Below are 19891 nucleotides of genomic sequence, written 5' to 3'. Positions count from 1 at the left end.
GCTCTAGTCCTATTTTCTGTTACATGCTTACTGGACTGGAATGCAGTCCATGTATTTGCAATTTTCGCAATTTTACATGCCTGAACATGGAGAGGGCATGTCACCGGGAAGTATGGACTTTATCGTAACACCCAATTTGACCAAGGATCGCGCGGTATTTTTGGACAAACTGCACACTCTCTGTGAATTTCGGCATCAAACTTCATTACCGCGATTACCTTGTAAATAAATTCTTCGAATCCTTTGGGCCTTGGAAAATGTCTCCAGTATTAAATCCGGTAAGCGATTATCAGAAAACAAAATGACATGATTATTGAGCGCGATCATATCTCCAGTTCGAGACTGCAGTGAAAAGCCTAAAGAGAGCAGTTGACCATGAACCTCTCGAGACAGCAAGTGCTCGGCTACGAGAGCAATATATCATCGAGATCGACGAAATCCTCCGACCTTCACTTGACTGCTTCTTCACCGACATCCGTGTCGCATTCAGCGAACTTGCAGCTGGTGTCCCTCCCATGATAGAACTCTTCGCTAATATCAGCTCATATGGTCATTAGGTATCGGAGGGACTGAACGCAGAAATACCTCGCGTGAGGGAGGCATATCAGAATCTACCCTGGTGGGACTCTGTGCCCATCCTAGACATTTTCACAGAGAGCATACTGGGCATCAAACCTCGTCGTCGAGCGATGTCTCTGTATCACGAGTTTCTATCCAAGGACGAGCAGATCGGAAAAAAAGAACGAAAGAGAGGGAAAATACGCACGAAGACTGAACCCAATGCTGCCTCCGAGGTTCCGATAGAGGGTGGACGTCACGTAGTTTTCCACCGACAAGACTTTTTGGAACTAGATTAAATAGAGTTGGAGGCTTTGTTAAAGGCTAGTTTTAAGATGACGATAATTAATTATTTTGTATGCCGACGCGGGCGCCATGATCGTCAGCAAGATAGAGAATTGGCCCCCTCAAACTTTGGAGACTAACCTATCAACCTTGGACCTTCAGAACAAAAGAAAGGACGCTTACAAGTTTAGCGCGGGCAGTTGCAGAACTTTATAAATCTACCAGTGCATATGGCTGCAAAGATGGGTGCTGTTGTCAAGCCATCAGTCACTGCCGACACTGTGATTTTCTCCGATTACGAAGGCCTGAAATCGCATTGGCAAGATGTACTCGCAATGGATGAATGCCCCTCCGATTATGCAGCGCAGTATCAACTCGAACCCAGAGGAACTACGCGTGTTACCCCAGACGACGTTCAGCCGGCTTCGAAGAGACAAAAGTCTGCGCATTCCACAGCTGCAGTAGCCGGTGCTGATATAAAAGCTACAGTCTAGGGCAAGGCAAACAGCAATGAGGCCTAATATATATACATCACACTGACATTCTAAAACAGGTTTTGGTTGAACTTGACATAAATTGCAATAGGGCATCTCGATGATGAATGGCAGGCCAACTTTCGCTGGGTTGCTTCCCTTATGTTACAGGATATGGTCTACCGCGCTGAGCTTTCGCTCATGGATACGTGACATAAAGCAGTTCGGGACATCATCTCGATGGCTTTTCCCAGATCGCATTCCGCTGGGCGACTGGTAGTGAAGGATAAGATTATCGATGTCTGGTTTCTTTATTCACCCCTGATCAACACCAAGGCCTCGCGCCTTTCGTCTCATCATTCATCCTGCTCCACCAGTCCTCAGTAGAGAAGTTGCTCAAAAATTGACCCCAACGCGTCCTGCAGACGAGCCGATGACCACATTGATTATTCATCAATTGACGTCTTTTGTGATGGATTATCTTTCCCTTCATGAATTGAGTCTTCCACTGACTGCCCTCATGTCGAAGAACTAAGTTGAGAATGGCCTGTCACCAAAAAAGAGTTTCCCGGTGAACTCGGAGTGCGATTTCAAAAACTACCGGCAGGTCTCGGACTGACTTCCGATGTTTGCCCAACGCCTTCTCTTCGCCACCTTTCTCTTCCTTCTGCGAAGCCGTTCTCATGTATAACTTGCTGCACATCGCATCGCTACCCTCATGACCTTACTAAACACCAAAAATATTCACACACCACTCCCCATCATTCGAAGACTCAGGAAAATGCAGCCACCTGTCCTTCTGATTACTCGCCGTGTGTTGGTTCTCTCTCGAATAGAAGTATGTAGCTGTCTTCTTGAAGGATGTTGACTAAGATGTTTTGTCAGTAACGCCGCAACTTTTGAAGGTTGCATGTGCCAGCCTGAGATTGCCTGAGCTCAGAAAGGGAAGAGCAAATACCGGAAATACCAGCGAGTCGATGGAATGGGATAAGTATTCTCCTGCAGTAGCTTCGGAGGAGTCAAGACATCTGAACAATGTCCGCCGAATCATTGAACCCCAAGAAACGACCTCTCTACAGCCTCATCTGGTAAGTATCTATCATTCTTGCATGAAAGTTCGGCTCTGATTTTAACAAATGTATGCTAGGGACACGTGGGATAAACCGTCGGAAGAGAGGAGGTTCCTCGCCAAGCTCGACGCATGTATTCTGACTTATGCGACTTTGTCGTACTTCAGCAAATAAGTGCTTTTACAAAGACTCCGTATCTTTGTCGATTTACCCATCTCTGTCTAACACGTATCTAGATCAGCAAAACGTGACAGTGCGTGATTATTACAACGGAGTACCAGTGTCCACCCTGATTTTATTCATTGAAGAATGCTGTGGGTCACCTCGTATCATCGTATTGGCTCTCTGGTCGAACTAACGAGGATTGAAAGTATGTTTCGGGAATGCAAGATGAGTTCGTCACTCTTTATCTTTTCCATAGCTTCAGCGACTTATTTTTATATCAGTCTACACTTGTAGTGGCCCTTCTCTCAGCTAATTTGCGCAATACTGATTTCATCTAGACACGGAAATCAATTAAACTTCATCACAACCTCTTGGACAGTCGGCTATGTCATTGGACAAATCCCTTCAAAGTACGTAACAAATCGCGCAGGTCCATTAGTTGACTTTTAACATCTCCTAGCCTTCTCATGACCAGAATTAGGCCATCCATTTGGGTATGTGAAACTTATGTTCGTGGTATACACCGTTCATCGGAACGTGTCAGATTCCCGCAATGGAAGTTATCTGGAGCATTCTCACGACGGTTCTCGCAAGTAGTAAAAATTTCAACCAAGTCTGTGCCTTACGGTTTTTCATTGGTAAAACGCGTTCCTTTTTGGCTGTTTGGACCGGCTACTAAATTCGGGCAATAGGTTTGGCGGAATCAACGTTTTATCCCGGCACAGCATATGTGATTAGCAGTTGGTACAAGGGCGAGGAACTGACGAAGCGCATCTGTATAGTTCATGTACGATCTCCATCTCGTGGTACGCTGCACCTGCTGACTGTCTATCAATATTGCCAGACGGCTGCTGCTTCTGGCCCAATGTTCAGTGGTTTCTTACAGGCTGTAGGTTCTTTCGCCTTCCCAGTCGTCTGCGTCGTCATACGTGCATAATTATCAGGCTGCCTATGACGGCTTGAACGGTGTTCGCGGCCTTGCTGGCTGGAGATGTGCGTCACTCACATCTCTAAGTTCTTTTACGGCTACTGACTGTTGTGCAGGGCTTTTCATCATCGATGGAATTATTACGGTTACCATCAGCGTTTTTGGCTTCTTCGTAATGCCCGGTATGCTCCCATGTTCTTTGGACAACTTACCCCATAACCATTTCCACACCTTTCATAGATCTGCCGCATAATACTAAGGCATCGGTTCTCTTCTCCGAACAAGAACTTGCGATCGCCCGGAAGCGGATGGAGCTTATTGGAAGGAAACCGCCCGCGAAGTTCACCAAGGCTAAAGTAAGATTAACCGTTTCGCTTGGCTTGGCACTCTCGCCAATGGCTCGGTCCAGGTCTTAGGGTTTTTCAAGACATGGCATTTTTATGTGCTTGTTACCTGTTAGTAGCAAAGTTGCTGGCAGCAATGATTCAAACTGATGACTTTGATTACGTCTAGTCTACGTTTTCGTACGCTTTTTATCTCTGTTATCCATCACATCTCATTGATTCAACTTGCCCTAGTATAATAATGGCCGTGGGCCTGCGACCTCGATGATATTCTGGCTCAAGAGCTTTAACACCGAAGGTCATACAAAATATACAGTCAGTCAAATCAACATATACCCCTTTGGTATCAATGTTGTGCAAATCATCATGAGTGCGCTTCTTGTCCTTTGATCAAGGAATGGGTTGACCGTGCATATAGCTTTGATATGGGCCTGGTGGTCTGACGCTACCCAGAAACGATGGCCGCCAGTTGTCGTCGCTGGGGTACAGGCAATTTATACACACCAATATACCATGTTGACACTTTATCGCAGATTTGGAATATCGTCGTCTGCATCGTGCTTGCAGCTACGCCTCTGTACACAAATATCCCCAGACGCTGGGCATTCTATTATATGGTGGGTTAATCTTGTATCGCAGTAATGTACTCTCTCTCACTGCTTCATCTCATAGACTCAAGTTTGCAATGGCTTATCTGGTGTCATTCTTGGCTGGATAAACGAGCTCACTAGCTACGATAACGAGAGTAAGCCATTGGGTTTCGATTGATGCGATGGTTTCTAATCATGCCGAACAGAGAGGGCATTTATAGTTGCCAGTTGTAGCGCGTTTGCATACGTTTTTGAGGTTCGTACCTACCGAGTGCTTTGCGGTTGCCGAGCTCATTGGGTTTACCTCAGGCATGGCTTCCGATGTGTTTATTCCGCTTGTCTCCGTTATTCGTCGATTTACCGAGGTCTTTTTAGTGTCATATTTCCTCAAGTGGATCAGCCTCGGTGCGTTCCTTAACATTCTTACCTGTACTCTGACAAAAGAAGCGGATTTAGGGTATTTGTTGGAAACGTGACCACTATCTTCATCAATGTCGCCATGAGTCAGTTGATCAGTCATCTGTTGCGCCCACTCTTTAACACAATGTTGCCAGTTTGTGCGGCATTAGCGACTTTATTTTTCCAGAATCGAGATATCAGACGGGCTGGTGCGGCGTTAGATACGAGCAGTATCGAGAAACAGACTTCGGAGCAGGAAGAGAGCAAAAAATGAATATGTCTTTTGACCATGACAACAATTTCTAAGATCTTCGCTCGCGCCGTCTCCAGCAAACTGAGCCGGTATGGCGCAATCTCAGACCCGGATGATATACGTACCGGACGTCACCGGACGATGCAGGAATAGCACCATACCTGTATCTAATGAGGTGATTGTTTGTCGAGCTCAATCTGACCGATATCAGTCGATATGCTCTCGACTTACTCATCATTACCACTTACCGGGGACGTCAGTGACGAAGACATAAGAGTCCTCTTATATTGACTTCTCAGACAGTCATTCTGTGTACATAATGCCAGTCGCCACGCCCCAGTTAGGATCCTACAAATATGTCCCGGAAACCAAAGTTCGTCACTGTTCTCTAATCGCATATCAGGCTGACGGTGATGACAGGAAGATCTCGATTGGGCGGACCTCGTTACCGTTGACCTGAGTTTATATAGTACCCCCGAGGGCAAGAAGCAGCTTGCAAAGACGCTTATCGAGGCCGTCCGCGAGAAGGGGTTCTTCTATGTCAAGAACTTTAACATATCCCAGGAGCACGTCGATCGCCAGTTCGCCCTTGGTAAACTGTTCTTTGAGCTACCGGTGGAGGAAAAATCTGCGTATACGCCTGACATGGGTGAGCCAATCGTTTTACTGTGAGAAGAATGACATTGATGAGAATTCGTGCCATATAGCTAACGGTAAGGTCAATGGCTATATCCCTGCCGGTCGCAAAATGTGGGTGTCTTCAAAGTGGTTTACACATAGGTATTAACGGACCTTCCCCACACTAGTATCCATGTTGAATCGGGGACGAGAGACCGCACGGAAATGTACAACGTTCCAAGTGAGATCTAGCTGGTCTACCCTGCCTTATTCTGACTGCCAATTATTATTAGAGTTCAACGGCCATTTCCCCCAAGTCCATCCACCTGTTATAACCGACAACCTCAATGAAGTCAAAGAATTTGCCAAGGTCAGCGCTTTTAACTCGATATGCTTAAAGATCGGCGTTCAGTACTGACACCCTTTCTTCAGTCCCTCCACAGCGAAGTTTTGGATCCTCTGTTTGTTTTACTGGCCATTGCTTTAGAACTTCCTGAGGATGTTTTCACTAACATCCATAAATACGAGGAGAAGAGCGAGGTGAGCCCTTTTATCTTAGCTTAGTACCGGGAGTCGACCTGAAAATAATGTATAGGATCATCTGAGATACATGAAATATTCGAAATTCACTGAAGAAGAAAACCAGAAAATCACGAACTGGTCGTACGGACATACAGGTAGGTCTATTAATACTTACCATGACTAGTCTAACTGTCCTTAAGACCTCGGCAGCTTTACACTCCTCTTCCGTCAACCTGTTGCGGCGCTTCAAATTCGTTACCACTCTACCAACGAATGGAAATGGGTCAAACCCCAAGATGCGACTCTCACAGTCAATGCCTGCGACGCCCTCTCGTTCCTGACCGGCGGATACGTCAAGAGCACAGTCCATCGGTTCGATATTTTCTCTTAGATACTTCGGTATCACAACGTAATGGATTGTCTTCTAGGGTGACTGTTCCGCCCAAAGATCAGCAGCACGTTGACCGTTTGGGGCTGCTCTACTTCTCCAGGTATGTCGAATCTGGTCTGGTGCTCGGGCCCATATTGAACTTGTCGACTTTTTAGACCCCACAGTGATGTTTCCCTTGCGACCGTCAAAAACTCCCCCGTACTGGATCAGGAAGGACACTCGGAGAACCAGTTCGAGTCTACCGGAAACAAAGTGCCGACTATGGAAGGTTAGTGCATTTTCCAACGATGGGAAATTTCGTGTTACTGACCTTGTCTACTCGTTCAGAGTGGACCTTTGCTAAGCAAATATGGCAGAGGGCGAAAGGAAGCCGAACTGGTGAATTCAGTACGGCAACTATTCTTCCAGGTTTTAAGGAGCAGGTCTACGTGTAGTTGCATTGTTTGAAGTGAGACAACTACGGCTTGTGGGAACGTTGCATGAAGTCTGACCTTTAATAAGAGTTAACTATCCTATCTGTAGCGGTGAAGTCATTATCCCTGATACTTTGTAATTTATATTTCGCAGGGCCTTTGAGTTGAACGTAGTACCGTAAACGACTCAACGATCCGTATGAAGATAAGTCCTTCAATGGATGTAAAATTTGAACGACTCACCCGTTGCGACGTTCTTAAATTTGTCATGCGTGCCTGCATCAGGTCCGAAAATCGCCTCGCAACGGGCCTCTTCTGATCACCCACCAACGGTATTCTTCCTACCTTGGAGCTCTTCACAACGTTTGCTGGTAAGATGTTTTTCTGAGTAAGTCATAGACTGCGCACTACTAATATCAGATTTCCAAGTTTCCCAGGTCTAGGTGCTGCGACAGAATATCCTCAACATTTCAGTCAAGTGTCAATCTATGTCAGTAATATAACTAACCATTTCTTCAAAAGTAGTCAAGTAATTATTATGGACCTCAGATTATGATCGATATACCTCAAGAACTCGTTGATCTCATAGTCGACGGGCTCCAGGATGACAAGAAGGCACTTCGGGCGGCACTGCATTTGTCCCCCTCTTTCCGAAGTCGAGCCCAGTATCTTCTCTTTCGGGCTGTGAACATTCTCTACGCTGAGGAATGTGCGCGATTCAACGAACTGTGCAGAATCTCACCATCAGTTCCTCCTCTCGTCCGTGGGCTTCGGATCGTGGCCTGGGATGGGCAGCCTAGACCAGACTCAGACAAGCTGCGGCTACACAACCTACCCAATCTGGATAAGATATACATCAGTGGATACAGTGCTGGTCGTAACTGCGTAATTCCTTGGGTCAGCGCATCCGCAATTGGTCCTCAGGTGTCCTACGCTGCCACTTCGATGAAACTCGAAGGCATGCATTTCCCTTCTGCGCAAAGCTTTCGCAGCTGCTTAGAATCCTTCGCAAGGCTCAAAACGCTAACTATCAACGCACTTCTCATTCACGATGCGAAATCCATTGAGGACGTCAGCTCCGCCCCGGGACCCCCTATCGAGATGCTCACAATCCTATCTTCCGGTATGAGGAACAACCACGAACGCGCCTTCGTAGGTCCTGGGTCAGCGAAAACAGGCTGGAGAAAGCCTTTCGGCTTGCACGCCCTCCGCAAGCTTCAGATGGTCTTTTTTAAACTGGGACTTGTATCCCAAATGCAGAACATCCTAGACATAACACGCGACACGATCCAGGAGGTGTCTCTTCTTCCTTGTAGGTCACATCGGATACTCATCCTCCCCCTCTTCTCCCCGCTCAACTCCTTCTCAGACTCTGAAGGCAGCGATCTCGAAAAGTGCAAGGATAATCACATACTCAATTTATCCCGCGTCCCGTTGGTCAACTTTGGCCCTCTCTCGATGCCCTTTGCTTGGGATATGAAATACCTTGTAAAATGCTTGCGCAAGGGTGCACCTGCACGGCTCAACATCACTATCTACTTCGATGAAGGGGGGTTCGAGGATCTGCGTGTTGGGGGCACATGGATGGCGATAGACAACGCTATGCGAGATAAAGGGTCTTTGCTCTGCTTCACGGTCAAATTAGAAGCCTGGGATAACGAGGACACGATTAAAGGGAACTTGTCTGTGCTCTTGCCCAAGATGCACTCTGCGGGGCGATTGAGCTTTTTGTTTACGAAGGATAGAATACCGGTCTATCAGGGTATTGAGTTTGATCCTGGTTCTTTGGGCGCCGATTGACCAAAAACGGTGTCTCCTCGAACATATCTGATTCATTATTTTCTCATGGTATCTCCTAGAATACAGGGTAGAAAATCCATCGGAATGGCTGTATTTTCCTCATTTCCTCCATAAATATATAGTGTGAACCAATTATATGAGTCTACGCACACCCGTCTATCGGTCACCGACAGCATACAAGAAAGAGACGTCGGTCTCGTTCATTTCCTGGTTTCAATGAACATCCTCCAGGGAATCCGAAGAGCGCTCCCTGTAGCTTGGTCCAGGCGCGGGGGAGGACAGCGAAGATAACTAGACGTACGAGGTGATCTATCTAAAGAACAAGAGTTATAGAGCATCGCCGTCGCCCCCCTTGTACCCAACGCTCAATCTCCCCTCAGAATGCAGTCCTGGCATCGCTGACATGATGGCCAGCGCTTCCTGCCTTGTCAACCCTCCGCAAGTGATCGTCACCCGAATTGCACTAAAATGCGGATCACCGCAAAGCGCCTTGTCCATCTCGCTCCAAAAATGCAGGAAGGAGACATATGTTATGATTATATTGATCTGCTCAATCTTCAATGGATACGAGCCTTTTTCCAAGCACGCAACGAGCCACTCCAGTTCCAAGAACCGATTCCCCGGCAACGGAAGGGTTACGATGGGTATTTGGGAGATATCCAGGAACTGCTTGTCCGACCATCCGGATACGGGGCCTACCTCTGTAAGTGTAACGCTGAGTTTTGACGTGGAAAGATGACCTTAGAACACGAAGACGACTCACTGTAAAATGCAGGCTCGAGATGTAGCTCATGAAGCGAGTCCTTGCTCGCGTCGAGCATACGTTGAATATCCGGAACTTGTTCGAGGACAAAGCGGGGGAAATAGAGCTCACGTAGATTGTATAGGGCGAACGGTCCTGACAGGGGGTACCCATGGAAAAAGGGACAGACGCCGTCGGGATTAAGGGATCTGATCGACAGGACTTCTAACGGTGGGCCCTTACCACCACGGGACAGCTCGAGTAGTTGAGAGTCCACCGATCCTGTTCCAGTCACGAATACGGTGTAGAGGGATAAATATTTAAGGAGTGGGAGAGCCCCAATCAAGCGACGAAAAGTTTCTGTCGGGAATGTGATGGCCTCGATCGATAGAGATGTAAGGGTACTAGGAACCCACGAGAAAATCCTACTGAAGGACTCCAAGTGCAGAGACATGACCCGCAACGAGCCGTTAAGATAAAGCGTGTGGACGCGCGAAAGACTTGGTATATTGGTGACAGATTCAGGAAGGATGACGTGAAGAGATTTGACAAGGTCAGGGATCGAAGGCGATTTCGCACATAGAACGTTGAATTCCTCGAAATCGCGCTTTTTGTTCAAGCGAATGGTCGGGAAAAGGTGAAACCGGGCTCGACAGCGGAAAATGCTCGAGACGGATAGGCAGGCGAGGAGGGCACGGCGGTCTGCGTGCAGGTGGTCAATAATGACGTCGACGAGTTCTTGAGGAACTTCGACCATGGCGCACTGTGTGTTGGCTCAGTCATGTTCGGTATCAGATGCAAGTGGTAACGACAGCGCACAAAAAAAAAGGTGTAGTGTTTTGATTATCTCTTGGGTTCTGGTGGGAACACGCGTATTCTACCCAAGTCTAAGCATCAAGATGGGAGCCAGAAGGGAGCGATGGTGCCTCTTACCAAAAGAAATACTTTATGCGAGAAGTTGTTTGTGTCAAGCGAAGAAGGCAGCCAAAGGCTCAATAAGAAGCCTGTCTTCAGAAAGTAAATTTTAGAAATGTCGTGGCAAGATAGAACAAAACGACGAGTAAGGGAGGGCAGAAACTCAGGGCTCGGAAGGGTCAAATGCCATTACAAAGATTCGGAAGGCTGAGAGGAGAAAGTTTGTTGATGCTGGTGGTACGAAGTCAAACGAAGGAAGCTCAAGGACTGCGTTATATGATGTTCCGGGCCGAATCTGCCAGTCACGGTCAAGGTGACTCGGTCCTTGTCCGGTGATTTGAGAGGATCAGTGATAACAAAGTGATACGATTCCCGAGAGTGGTGTCCGCATCTTGCAAAAGTCGTTCACCGGTGATCGACAATCCACTGCGGCTCCGAGTCAATTGATTATTTCAGGGCGTCCTTGCTTGAAATCGAGTTCCCACATGAATTTGTACCTGCGAGTTTAAGCCTGATGGGGCGAAGGGGTTGGAGAGCAGCGGAGTAGCCAATGTCATATTTTGTTTATACTCATAGATTGATGAAACGATCACCGATATCTCTTCTCATCATTTCACGGCACCGCACTTTCAGGCAGGCCGGACGCAAGGACGCAGGTAACTGTACAATAAAACCCATTACCCCCCAAGTCGAGCTCACGACCGAGCAACCAAAGCGTTTCCGCCGTACAACTTGAAGACTCGGTATAGACGGGGAACTCGAAAACAATAATCGCTCCATACTAAACACCACAATAGACCGGAACGGCATAGAAGAGTTGATTATAATGATCTATTTGACAGGCGAAATGGAGTCTAATAGGCAAGGGTCTATTAACTGTGTGGTACTCAAAATCGTGAGAATGACCTTGATTAGTAGGATAGGTAGGTATCTGCACCACGATGCGTTGGAATAGGATCATTACATGAGTCCCCAGTGCCAAAACACTCAGCGGGGATCCTTTCGACAAGCTTATCCCCCCTCAACTGGAATGGAGCAGCATCATTCTAGCAAAAGGAATAAATTTTAAGCAAATGGGGTCTGTGAATGTGAGGCCGAGCGTGGGGATGGTTAATTGCTCCACCGGTTATGAGTTCCTGACAGATCTGACGATGAATAGTGGTCGGTGAGTATCCCATACCGGCATTAAAAGGCGGTACACGAAGTAGTGATCCTAAGGAACGTTATGGCATGCCGTCTCGATGTGATGCGAGGTAATTGAGTTGTATCTAAAGGAGTAATTTAACGTGAGGAGTGGGTGATAGAAAGATAAGGTGGTGTGTTGGCTACCGGCTGCGGTCCTACGCTGGCTGGAGGTGGTAGAAATTTGTCTAATACAACGATGATACGACACTCTTAAGAGTGCTGTTTCAGAAAGGAATCGTTGATGTTCAGCGGCTGTAAACTGAATTGAACAAAAAGTTAGACGCTAAGATGACTATGGCAACGTACGGCGGCGGCAGCTACTTCGTTGTACATCCGCATCGTAGGATTGCCTACCAACTTCTGGTTTTAAGCATGGTGGCAGTCAGTCGCCGAGCACATACATGTCCGTTACTCTACTCCACACTACACGCCAAAACACCCGGGGAACTCAGAAGGAAGAACGGAGGGACTGGAACAAGAGGGAAAGAGGATCCTGAGGCCCTGTACCTCCACCGCGTCTTAGTAGTTAGCTTACTTGTTGCGGTTAATCAAATGCTGAGGACAAAAAAAAAAAAAAAAAAAAGTCGCCGAGCACAGGCAGGGTGGTTGTACGGCAACAAAGAATTTCTGACCGGACCGGACCGGAACCACCGGACATCCTCCTGCTCTTCCTTTGTAGCCTAAATATTCACGCCATTAGTAAGAATTCTGATTCAGTTTTAATTTCGAAACAAGTAGTACAAGGCCGCAAGCCACCATATACAACACCGCTAGCTAGATGAATAAAACAAAGAGAAAAGAAAGGGCGATATAGCATGAATAGTACAGCATAGCAAAAGATAGCGACAGTCTACATCCAGAGAAAGAAACAGCAAAAGGAATATCACTCCGTCCTCTGCCTCTTCCCGTCTCCCTCCTCTTTCCCATCCCCATCCTCATTCGGCCTCTTCTGACCACCACCCTTCAACGTCTCCAGCTCCGACTCAGCCCTCTGCCTCCCCATCCTCTCCTCATCCCACATCCTCCTCATCTCCTCTAACTGCGCTTGCAAATCCCCCATCGCCTGGTCCATCAGCAGCTTCTCCAGCGTCCACTTTTCGATGTTCCGCGCCTCATTCTCTTTCAGATGATGGATGTACTGCACCGCGCGGGACAGGATGGCACCTTTTGCCTTTTCGCCTGACCCGTTGGGGACGATCCGGCCAAGCTCGTTGATGCCTTCGTTGATATTTCCACGGCGGCGGCGCTCGACCTCTTTCTGGAGAAAAAATTAATCATCAGGGCTGCCCGACCGGAGGATGGGGGAGTACGTACGTGGTTATCCTTCCGTTGCCTCGTCCATTCGTCACTGCCCATCGCCGCACCACTTTTTGACCGCCTGGCGCCAAGATTGGGGTTCGGACCTTGAGGGATGGAAGGGGGCTCTTCTGGTTGCGGGGCTGCCTCCGCCTCCGCCTTCTTCTGAGTCCCAAGATTAGGTGGTCCGCCGGGGTGCGACGACGGGCCAGGGTCGTTGATGGAGAATGTGGTATTGAACCCGGCTTGGGCGAGGTTGGAGAGGGTTTGGGCGGCATCAACTTTTGTGCCTTGGGGGTTGGCATTCTGAGGGTGGGGTATCAGGATGGAAGATGGACGATCACGTGTAGAGATGGAAGACGAGGGATGGATGGATGGATGGATGGATGGATTAGGCTTTATCGATGCTCACCTTGAATACCGGAAGGTCAAGAGTAGTAAGCAATGCCAAAAGCTGGTCTCTTCCGATTCCAGGAATCGGCCCTACGTCGACAGGAGGCTGCGCCGCTGGGGCCGCTGGGGCTGCAGGCTGGGCTGAGTCTTGGGTAGCTGCATTCGGAGCCATGGTGGTTGACCGTGAACAGAATTATGCTTGAAAGCTCTTCTTGAGGGCCTCTAAGAGATATGAGCGGTCGATAGGGTCAATATCATCGGCGCACGGCGTATTCAATAGATGGCACTGACCTGAGACTGGGGCTGGTTATCAACCAAGGTTACGATGTGCGCAGAAACGGGGATAAGTGACGAAAGGTCAGCAATGGAATGATATTGCAGAAAGTTTGTTCGCTGTCGTCGACGACGAGCAGCAAATACTGGTCGCGTCGCGGTAAAGTGGGGGGGGGTGCTGACTTGGGGAGGTCGTCACATGGGAATCACGCCTTTTGTGAAAAACCACGGGAGGGGACCTCGAACACCGACAATGATCTTCCCACGCCTGCCATTGCGCCACCTTCTTCCCTTCCGACGTTTCCGGTGGCTCTCGCTAGGTTCTGACGTTACAAGGTGCATCATAACAAAGCGTTGTATAGAGCTATCATCTGTTAAGAATCACGGGACGCACAGAAAAAAGTAGAGAATGAGAAAAGGAAGAAACACAGCCAAAGAGGTCTCTGGGGTCCTTAAGACGGTTTTCCGGCATTACTCTGCCGATGTGGCACGTGCGCCATAAGAATGGAAGTCACCATTCCGATTTCCTGGACCTCCAGGGTCTCAAATATTGTAAAATGTCTAGCACACCGAATGTCAATAGAACCAAAGGGCCAAGCATAGGTGGTTCACAGAAAAATCGGATACTGGTAACAGAAGAACGAGGCAAAGACTAGGAAATCTTCAGATCGACGATAAGGCAGAGTGCTCTAGCTCCGATATTGGAAGACAGAAGCAGTTATTGACCAGATAAATCTATAAGGGCCTTTGAGAGTTTGCAAGACGGCCCTGTATGACCGAGGAAGTAGACCTGAACTGGGTCCCTTTCTCCTCGTTAGAGGGGCTTGGCTACCAGGCTGCCGAGGAAGATATATGGAGCTGACTAGTGATGGTATAGGAAAGGATCGAGTGGCCACCTGGTAAATTTATATAGAGGATGTCCAACGTTGAGTGCGGAGTCCACTTGATCGAAGACAGTGATGCTTGGTAAAACAAACCGTCGAATATTGTGTTGTACCTCTTTTCATTTCTTACCACCATCATCCTATTCCGAGCCCCTTTTCTCTATTCCTTCCTTGTTATTTTTCAACACTGTCATTCTAACCATCTGCACGGTGCACCGTAAACAAGCAATCCGAGACATCCCCTGCAGCGATGTTTGTAGTGTTCAATGTCATATTTCTTCCTGAAACCCTGACGAATCGATAAAATCGTTTTTAACTCTAGTAGCCATGGATCGTCTCCCTCAAGAACTCGTGGACGCTATAGTAGATGTCCTCCGCAACGACCGCCGCAGTCTTCGCGCCCTTCTATGCGTATCACGCTCCCTACACTCTCAGGCCAAAGTCCACTTCTTCCGCTCACTTTATCTGGCGACTGAGCGTTCTGTCTCAGGGTTCCATGATTCATGCATACGGTCGCCGGATATTCCACGCCTCGTCCAAAACTTCTTTCTCACTCTATGGGACAACGCGGGGTTCAGGGCGAGCCTCGAGCAACTGCTACGAAGGTTTCCCCTTCCCAACGTTCACACACTCAACCTGGCTATGTATACCGAAAACTATGACATCAAGAAAATTCCCGCTGCCTTGTTGTCGTGTCCTCTTACATCACTGACTCTAAGGGCCGTTATTTTCTATCCCGAGGACCTACCTAAATTTCTGAGATGTTACCCAGCTCTAAGGCATCTCGATTTTTCCTCCGCTAGGATCCCGACGACTAGTATGGAACAAATCGACCAGGGTACCGTACTCTCAATAGAAGATTTGTCGATCTCCTGTAACTTCGTCCCTTTGTGTCTGGATAAACAGCTATTTTCCCTGCACGCATTGCGCCGCATAAAGCTAGCATCGTTCCAGCTAACACGGCTGCATGAATGCCAACGGCTTCTCGAAAGTCCCAACGGGATCCTGCAAAGACTACACATCTACCAGCCTCATGATTATGGTGAGTTCCATTTTGCTGCGTTCAACCTCACGGCTCTTGACCATCATTACTCCTCAGAGTCAAGCTCTCGTCCGATGCACAAATTGGAGATGCTGCATGTGCCCTTCCTGATCTTCGAAGTTAGCAGGAACGACAGAATAGCGCTCATCAGCATGAAATGGTTTATCGACTGCCTGCGATCCGGAAAAGGCCCCGTCAGGACATCTCAAATAAATATCGCTTGCTCGCCGTCCGGGAAGTTTGATAGGAGCTTCCTCCAGCGTGCAGTTGACGAGAGCGTATGGTCGTCGTTGGATTCTCTGATGACGACGACGCCGAGGTTCGCTGATACGACTCTTTGTATCTGGGTGGGCTACGGAGTCCAATGGTACCCGAGGAAGCCCGATTCGGATTTGCTCGAAATAACACGTGGGTTCATTCTTAATGCACTCCCCCGGTTACGTTTGGTGAATAGGTTAGAGGTCCATTGCAAGGTGCTACAACGCTCTTTCGACGAAGTGATGTACTTGATAGGGGAGAAGTAGAGGACTATCTTCCTTTATGTAATTGTAAACAAGGTTGTACATTCTCGTGATTTATCTTCACAGCAAGACTATGGTTTTAGTCCTATTATCGTTCACGTAGCCTTCCTCGAATTTCAGTTCATGCATATCGGCCCTGGACCCATATTGACCCACAGCGGCCAACATCGGCGAACACGGTTGCTGTACCCATCAGTCTGTAGCCGGAAGACGGCTGCAATCTTGTCGGAATAATAATGGTTATCGATTGGTATCAGATAAAATTTGAACCATATGGGCACATAACCATCTAGATCTATGTCAAGTACACTACAATCGCTATAGATACAAGCTACCCGCACCAGCGGATGTGTCTAGAATTCTATCTTCTCTATGAAATCTATAACTGAAAAACATTCTACCGACGAATCCTAGAGATCTTCGAATAATCTCTTCGGGTCCATCTCCTCAAAGGAGATCCTATACACCTTCTCGAAAAGCGGGTATCCCTCCAAGCGTCCTCGCGCCTCCAGGAACTCGAACACTTCTCGTGAAGTGAGTGTTCCTTGGAGTTTCTGCCCGTTCAGAAGTTCCTTTTCGAGTTGCTCGAAAGTCTTGCCTCGTTGCTCTGGTTTAACTTTTGTCAGTCGGAGAGAAAAAAGATGGCACGAAGCGAACGAACGAACCTCCAGAATACTCAGGCTTGCTCTTGATAAACGCCTCAGCACATTTACGATTACGACCACCAAACGACGTTGTAATAAGGTCCGCCACACCTACACCCCCCATCAGCAAAGAACACAACGGAAAAAAAAAACATCGCACATACCAGCAGAGTGATGCGAAAACGTCAACGGGGAACTCCCAGGAAAAAACTCCAACGTGAACGTGGACATCTCCAAAAGCCCAATCCTCAAAATCGCGGCTTTATTATTACCCCCGAGACCCATCCCATCTACAAATCCTGCCGCGAGCGCAACAACGTTCTTGAGCGCTCCACTCAGGCTGACACCTGCCACGTCTTCGATGGGGTGCACCCTAAATGTGGGGCCATCAAATACAGCATGCCACAGCGCCGCGTCTTTCGCGCTCAGCACACCGATAGTCGTCTCGCAGAACTCCCCCCGTCCGACGTCGAGCGCGATGTTGGCGCCCCCGAGGGCCGTGCATGGGATACCAAGCTCCTTCTCGATGACTGAGGGGTACGTGTAGATGCGGGCGGTCCCTTGAGGCGCGCCCTTCTGGATCACGACTTCTACTCCTTTGATCGCTGAGATGGCTCGGGCCCCCGAGCTGATCAGACCGGGTTCCTTGAGCTCTTCGAGGATGCCAGGAAGGTACTGGTGCGGCACGACGATCAGAATGAGCGTCGCGCCCCGCACGGTTTCCTTCAGGCTGGGCACCGCAACGAGGTTCTCGGGAAGATCGACATCGGGCAGGTACCTCTCGTTCCGGTGCGTCCGGTTGAATATCTCCGTGAGCTTGCCTCGTCCGGGTATCTAGTAAGGAATGAGCAGTACAAGTAAATAAACAGAATAAAGGGAGAAGGACGCAAAAACCGACCTCATGCTCCCTAACCCATATCCTGACCTCGGGATCAAATCCCTCCCGCTCGGCCGCGTTCAATGCAGCAACACGCGCAAGCGCAGTACCCCAGCTCCCAGACCCGACGATCGCGATTTTCTCTAGGCGCGCAGGGCTCTTCGTACCGCTTTTCTTATCGATGACGTACTCCTCCGGTTCGTACGGTTCGAACTTGGTGATAAAGGGAGCCATCGCTGCCGAGCTGGTCCTGCGTACCATTATCGGCTTGGGCATTTCGTCAGATTCACCGTCGGAGGAAGAGTCGGGCGGTGTTTCGGGGGTGATGGGCTTGGTCTGTTTCTTCGAAGCTATGGTCGTAAAGCTCATGCTGGCCCCGCTGAGGGAGTTGAAGCCGAAGGGCTTGGAAGGAAGTCCGCGTTTGGACTGCGGTGGCTTGGAGAGTGGTCGCAGGAGGGGAGAAGGCGGGCGAGAGGAGTCGGGGGAAGATAGACCAGACATGGGTGTGTGGTTGCCGTTGAATGTAGGCGAGGACGAAGCAGAGGAAGACATGTTGTTCTAGTATCTGCAGGTTCGTGGGAAGGGCCTGGCAGATATGGGTATGAAACGTAAAAAAAAATAAAGAGAGTGGGAGTGGGACTTGGAAGCAGTGGTGTCAGTGTCTTCTATATGGGAAACGAGTTAAAGATGTGAGAGGCCGCCTCCGAGTGGTCATAGCGAGCTAAAAATAGGTGTCATTTCCAACCGCAATTTCGTCATAAAGCGGCAGTCGTATGCATCTGTCCTCGGCCCTTGGCAATCGTCGGGTGTGCCTCTCTCGGCTGCTCCAATCCCATCACGCCCTTTTTATGTCCCAATCGTGGAGCCGGCTTGTCAAAATCTGATGTGGAGCTCATACTGCGCCGGCATGGTGGAACAAGGGCGGATTCGAAATGAGTAACCAACGGGGATCATCACAACAAGAGTCAAACGTGGGTGGGCTCCTAAATCTGATTTATTTCCAAACGAGGCTGGCGATATAACTTGAACTTTGCGCCGTTTGCATGCTGGAACCTCCATCAGAACTCCCATCATGACCTCCTCACCGGTATCAACTGTTCTGATGAAGACCAAAGCAGTCTTATTCGAGTCAGTATGCTATCGGCACCAACCAATCATTTTTGCTCACCGTTATTTTTCCAGCATGGACGGAACGCTCATCGACTCATCACCAGCCGTAACCGCAGCATGGAATCTCCTCAAATCAACAGGCTACGACTTTCTTGACCTTGACGATATCCTTCGGTCCGCCCACGGTTACCGCACCATCGACGCTCTTCGAAAATGGTGTAAAATCACCGACGAGGAAAAACTTAAATCCGAGGTCGTGAGATTCGAGGAAGCCATCCTCGCCAATGCATCGAAACCAGGCGGTGGTATTATCGCTCTGCCTGGGGTGAAGAAGCTTCTGGACGGGATCCAGTGTGGACGACCGGATGAGGATCAGGGATGGAGTGTTTGCACGTCTTGTAGGGTCTCTACGATGCTTTGGTGCTTTTAATGATGGCTTGTCAGCAACGACATTCTACGCCTCCAAGGCACTTCCTGCAGCTGGTCTCAGGATTCCCAACCACTTCGTCACCGCCGAGAGCGTGAAGCAAGGAAAGCCAGCCCCGGATCCATACTTGCTGGGCGCTAAGCTCAACGAGATCGCGCCTTCCGATTGTACGGGTGTTTCGTCCTCCCCAAGATTCAACTGACAATCGAGTCACATGACAGGTATCGTCGTTGAAGACGCTCCCACCGGCATTCGTTCAGGAAAAGCAGCAGGCTGCTTCGTACTCGCAACTTGCACATCCCACACGCGCGAGAGTCTGGAAAAGGAGCACCCGCACTTCCTGGTTGAAGACCTGAGCCAGTAATTATCGTTCAGCCAAACTTGTTGGGTACTATATATTCTTACCCCCCATTCTAGCGTCCGGCCCCATCGCAATGAGGATGGCTCGATTTCATTGCTCATCACCCAACCACCCGGTCGCGATTATCCCGAGTCTGCTATCCCCACGCCGGAAGATACACCTCTCCATACACCTAGTCTCTCGCGAGAGGCTTCGCAGACTGATATCCATACGGATAAGGGATCTCTTCCTGACCACGCTGTGTACACCATGGCCCGTATCGCCGGCGAAAGCATCATCCAGTAATGAGAACTCTGCGGCTGCAATAAATAGATCTAGAGATAGAATTTAGAGCATGTTCTGATTCCGGATATGCATTGATACGTACCGAGTGTTGTAATTATAGATAGATAGATGTATGACGGCAAAATAT

General features: G+C 48.8%; 10 protein-coding genes across 10 annotated transcripts; 7 read left to right on the top strand and 3 right to left on the bottom strand.

Moving 5' to 3' along the window:
* Positions 1–208: 208 nt before the first annotated feature.
* Positions 209–857, top strand: BT62DRAFT_1034725 (uncharacterized protein; the record flags this gene model as incomplete). Its single annotated transcript, XM_043178375.1, has 3 exons — positions 209–278; positions 336–506; positions 558–857. Exons 1-3 carry the CDS (start codon positions 258–260, stop codon positions 855–857), a joined length of 492 nt encoding a protein of 163 aa, XP_043036776.1. The 5' UTR covers positions 209–257.
* Positions 858–1073: 216 nt separating this feature from the next.
* Positions 1074–1529, top strand: BT62DRAFT_1009480 (uncharacterized protein; the record flags this gene model as incomplete). The annotated part of the gene is made up of 2 exons (XM_043177555.1): positions 1074–1311; positions 1429–1529. 2 exons carry the CDS (start codon positions 1074–1076, stop codon positions 1527–1529), a joined length of 339 nt encoding a protein of 112 aa, XP_043036775.1.
* A 1364-nt stretch (positions 1530–2893) lies between these two features.
* Positions 2894–4831, top strand: BT62DRAFT_903871 (MFS general substrate transporter; the record flags this gene model as incomplete). Its single annotated transcript, XM_043183537.1, has 16 exons — positions 2894–2961; positions 3012–3045; positions 3096–3189; positions 3244–3338; positions 3396–3440; positions 3496–3544; positions 3596–3661; positions 3720–3835; positions 3889–3934; positions 3993–4003; positions 4058–4193; positions 4242–4306; positions 4357–4440; positions 4496–4568; positions 4620–4673; positions 4779–4831. Coding segments are annotated over 16 exons (1089 nt in total), but the record flags the coding sequence as incomplete, so codon positions are not given.
* Positions 4832–5295: 464 nt separating this feature from the next.
* Positions 5296–7166, top strand: BT62DRAFT_953731 (flavonol synthase). Its single transcript, XM_043188276.1, has 11 exons — positions 5296–5438; positions 5486–5714; positions 5773–5815; positions 5872–5924; positions 5977–6053; positions 6116–6223; positions 6279–6360; positions 6406–6577; positions 6634–6696; positions 6752–6864; positions 6924–7166. The coding sequence occupies exons 1-11, from the start codon at positions 5385–5387 to the stop codon at positions 7028–7030; spliced, it is 1101 nt and encodes a 366-aa protein (XP_043036773.1). The 5' UTR covers positions 5296–5384; the 3' UTR covers positions 7031–7166.
* A 382-nt stretch (positions 7167–7548) lies between these two features.
* BT62DRAFT_935224 (uncharacterized protein) lies at positions 7549–8905 on the top strand. The gene is made up of 2 exons (XM_043186889.1): positions 7549–8321; positions 8379–8905. Exons 1-2 carry the CDS (start codon positions 7562–7564, stop codon positions 8807–8809), a joined length of 1191 nt encoding a protein of 396 aa, XP_043036772.1. The 5' UTR covers positions 7549–7561; the 3' UTR covers positions 8810–8905.
* A 231-nt stretch (positions 8906–9136) lies between these two features.
* On the bottom strand, positions 9137–10308 carry BT62DRAFT_922054 (uncharacterized protein; the record flags this gene model as incomplete). The annotated part of the gene is made up of 2 exons (XM_043184375.1): positions 9137–9510; positions 9573–10308. The coding sequence occupies 2 exons, from the start codon at positions 10306–10308 to the stop codon at positions 9137–9139; spliced, it is 1110 nt and encodes a 369-aa protein (XP_043036771.1).
* Positions 10309–12534: 2226 nt separating this feature from the next.
* Positions 12535–13007, bottom strand: BT62DRAFT_903812 (uncharacterized protein; the record flags this gene model as incomplete). Its single annotated transcript, XM_043183536.1, has 2 exons — positions 12535–12909; positions 12966–13007. 2 exons carry the CDS (start codon positions 13005–13007, stop codon positions 12535–12537), a joined length of 417 nt encoding a protein of 138 aa, XP_043036770.1.
* Positions 13008–14824: 1817 nt separating this feature from the next.
* Positions 14825–16063, top strand: BT62DRAFT_1009473 (uncharacterized protein; the record flags this gene model as incomplete). Its single annotated transcript, XM_043177554.1, has 1 exon — positions 14825–16063. One exon carries the CDS (start codon positions 14825–14827, stop codon positions 16061–16063), a length of 1239 nt encoding a protein of 412 aa, XP_043036769.1.
* Positions 16064–16470: 407 nt separating this feature from the next.
* Positions 16471–17815, bottom strand: BT62DRAFT_982142 (NAD-dependent glycerol-3-phosphate dehydrogenase; the record flags this gene model as incomplete). The annotated part of the gene is made up of 4 exons (XM_043189655.1): positions 16471–16676; positions 16726–16815; positions 16869–17538; positions 17603–17815. 4 exons carry the CDS (start codon positions 17813–17815, stop codon positions 16471–16473), a joined length of 1179 nt encoding a protein of 392 aa, XP_043036768.1.
* Positions 17816–18653: 838 nt separating this feature from the next.
* BT62DRAFT_996099 (HAD-like protein) lies at positions 18654–19794 on the top strand (the record flags this gene model as incomplete). The annotated part of the gene is made up of 5 exons (XM_043190566.1): positions 18654–18709; positions 18764–19089; positions 19136–19285; positions 19340–19478; positions 19536–19794. 5 exons carry the CDS (start codon positions 18654–18656, stop codon positions 19762–19764), a joined length of 900 nt encoding a protein of 299 aa, XP_043036767.1. The 3' UTR covers positions 19765–19794.
* Between the last annotated feature and the right edge of the window lie 97 nt (positions 19795–19891).

This window comes from Guyanagaster necrorhizus (genome assembly GCF_019112545.1).
Source record: "Guyanagaster necrorhizus MCA 3950 unplaced genomic scaffold BT62scaffold_24, whole genome shotgun sequence".
Classification (NCBI taxonomy): Eukaryota; Fungi; Basidiomycota; class Agaricomycetes; order Agaricales; family Physalacriaceae; genus Guyanagaster; species Guyanagaster necrorhizus.
The sequence above is the reverse complement of the archived record's forward strand: the minus strand, read 5'-3'. Positions and strand labels throughout refer to the sequence as shown.